At 32.3% G+C, this 1,923-nt stretch overlaps 1 protein-coding gene across 1 annotated transcript; it reads left to right on the forward strand.

Moving 5' to 3' along the window:
- Positions 1 to 272: 272 nt before the first annotated feature.
- OCT59_002352 (uncharacterized protein) lies at positions 273 to 956 on the forward strand (the record flags this gene model as incomplete). The annotated part of the gene is made up of 1 exon (XM_066144441.1): positions 273 to 956. One exon carries the CDS (start codon positions 273 to 275, stop codon positions 954 to 956), a length of 684 nt encoding a protein of 227 aa, XP_065995604.1.
- Between the last annotated feature and the right edge of the window lie 967 nt (positions 957 to 1,923).

A 1,923-nucleotide genomic window follows, 5' to 3' on the forward strand; every position in this document is an offset into this window, starting at 1 on the left:
CTCATAATCTAAACCGTTTATTAATATTTTCACCTACTTATATCCTACTTATTTCATAATCTAAATCATTTATTAATATTTTCACCTACTTACCCCCAACTGAACAAGAAATAGGATTTCAAAGCCAACGGAGCCAAAAAAGGTAAGGAATATTAACCCATCCAGGAAACCAGCCATGGAGTCAATAGAGCGGAATAGCAAGGCAAGCAATTACCCTTATACCGAGAAAAAATGTAATTGAATAAAAGATTCACATATAAAAGACTTACAAGATGTCACAATACAGACCATTACTAAGACGTATACTAGGCCAGTTTGAACTCAACATAGAAGAATGGGTAAAGGAAATAATGTGGTATTTAGATATAGCATATTTAAAAGCTTTAGATTCCGAATTTAGCAAAGAAAGTATGTTAGTATCTGGATTAGAAGAGCTAGTAGAAATATTTGATGAGATGTTAGAAGGTGATGATATATGGATACATCCATCACTTTTATCACGAATAAGATATTCTATTCTACCAGATGAGATGGCAATATATGAAAGATTTTCAGATATCATTAAGAACTTCTCAGAGGATAAAGAATTAGCATATGCATTATTAGACTTAGTAGAAATATTATCAAAAAAGAAACCTACAACATTCAACATTATAGATTACAATATACAAAGAATATTCACAAATCCTAATGATGAATATAGAAATGAATTCAGCATCTATCATATAAAAGGAGATGAAGATATGGATGAAGACACAGATGAAGATATAGATGAAGACATAAATGAAGAAGAGCAGAATGAATTCAATGAATACTACCAAAATCTTGCACCAACCACCGAGAGTCAGCTGGATAGGCTAAAAAATGAGTTGGCTATAACTCTATGTGACGAATGTCTTATGCCAACAAGAAGTCATGAATGCGATTGCTGGATTTTACAAATAGAGGGTTTCTAGTTTTCAGTGAAACCATTTTTTTACCTCTCGCAATCTGGAATAGGTGCATCACAAATAAAATCTCTAAAATCATATGGATTAGAAAACAACTTCTGTAAGAACTTATAAACCATATCAGCATCCAATTCAGTCTTAGTGCCAAATATATTAACCTTACCAGATTTAGGCCAGATATGTACCCGAATCTTTGAAGTAAAGATTATAGCAATTTTAGAATGAATATCACCTGCATCATTCTTAATATACTTTATTGGAAAGGGAAGAATCTCACGAATACCATCTATAGATTCTAAAGCATATGCTAAGGTAGAAAGATTAATAAACTTATCACCCCCAATATTAATCACAAATTTATAATTGCGCAGGAGAGCCTTATTTTCACCCACAAGTTCTACAGAAGAAAATTCAGGTAGGGAACATTCAGAAAGGTAACGTAAGAAGATAGCAACAGGATCAAAAGACCCGAAAACTTGTATACTACCAGATTTAGGAAAATAATGAATAGTATGTACAGTATCAGCTAAGATGATAACAAACTCAATGCATGCATTAAAAGTGCTACCATCCCCTGTACGTCGCCGTCTATTTAATGGATTGTCAGGTGTACTTCGTCTGCATCGCCTCTCACCTTTTGGTTTAGACAAGTACTGTTCATAACCCTCAAAAGCTTTATGAATAAAGTTGCTATTAATGGCAATAACATCCTTAGTAGGTTCAAGCTTATGACCAAGCACGGTGTAATCAAGTCCTTCAACATTGATCTTAAATTCAGTAATAGTAAGAGATGGAATAAGTTCACTAAAAGTAAGCATGTCTGGTTTTTTCTATTGATAGAAAAGAAATGTTCAAATTATTTTATCCTAAGAAAAAATCTAATTAAATAAAACTTCTTCATCAATATCTCATATGAGATACCATGACAAACAATAGCTTACCTTTCAAACTTTTAGAAAAGATATTCAAAACT

Source organism: Rhizophagus irregularis, chromosome 10 (assembly GCF_026210795.1).
Source record: "Rhizophagus irregularis chromosome 10, complete sequence".
NCBI lineage: Eukaryota > Fungi > Glomeromycota > Glomeromycetes > Glomerales > Glomeraceae > Rhizophagus > Rhizophagus irregularis.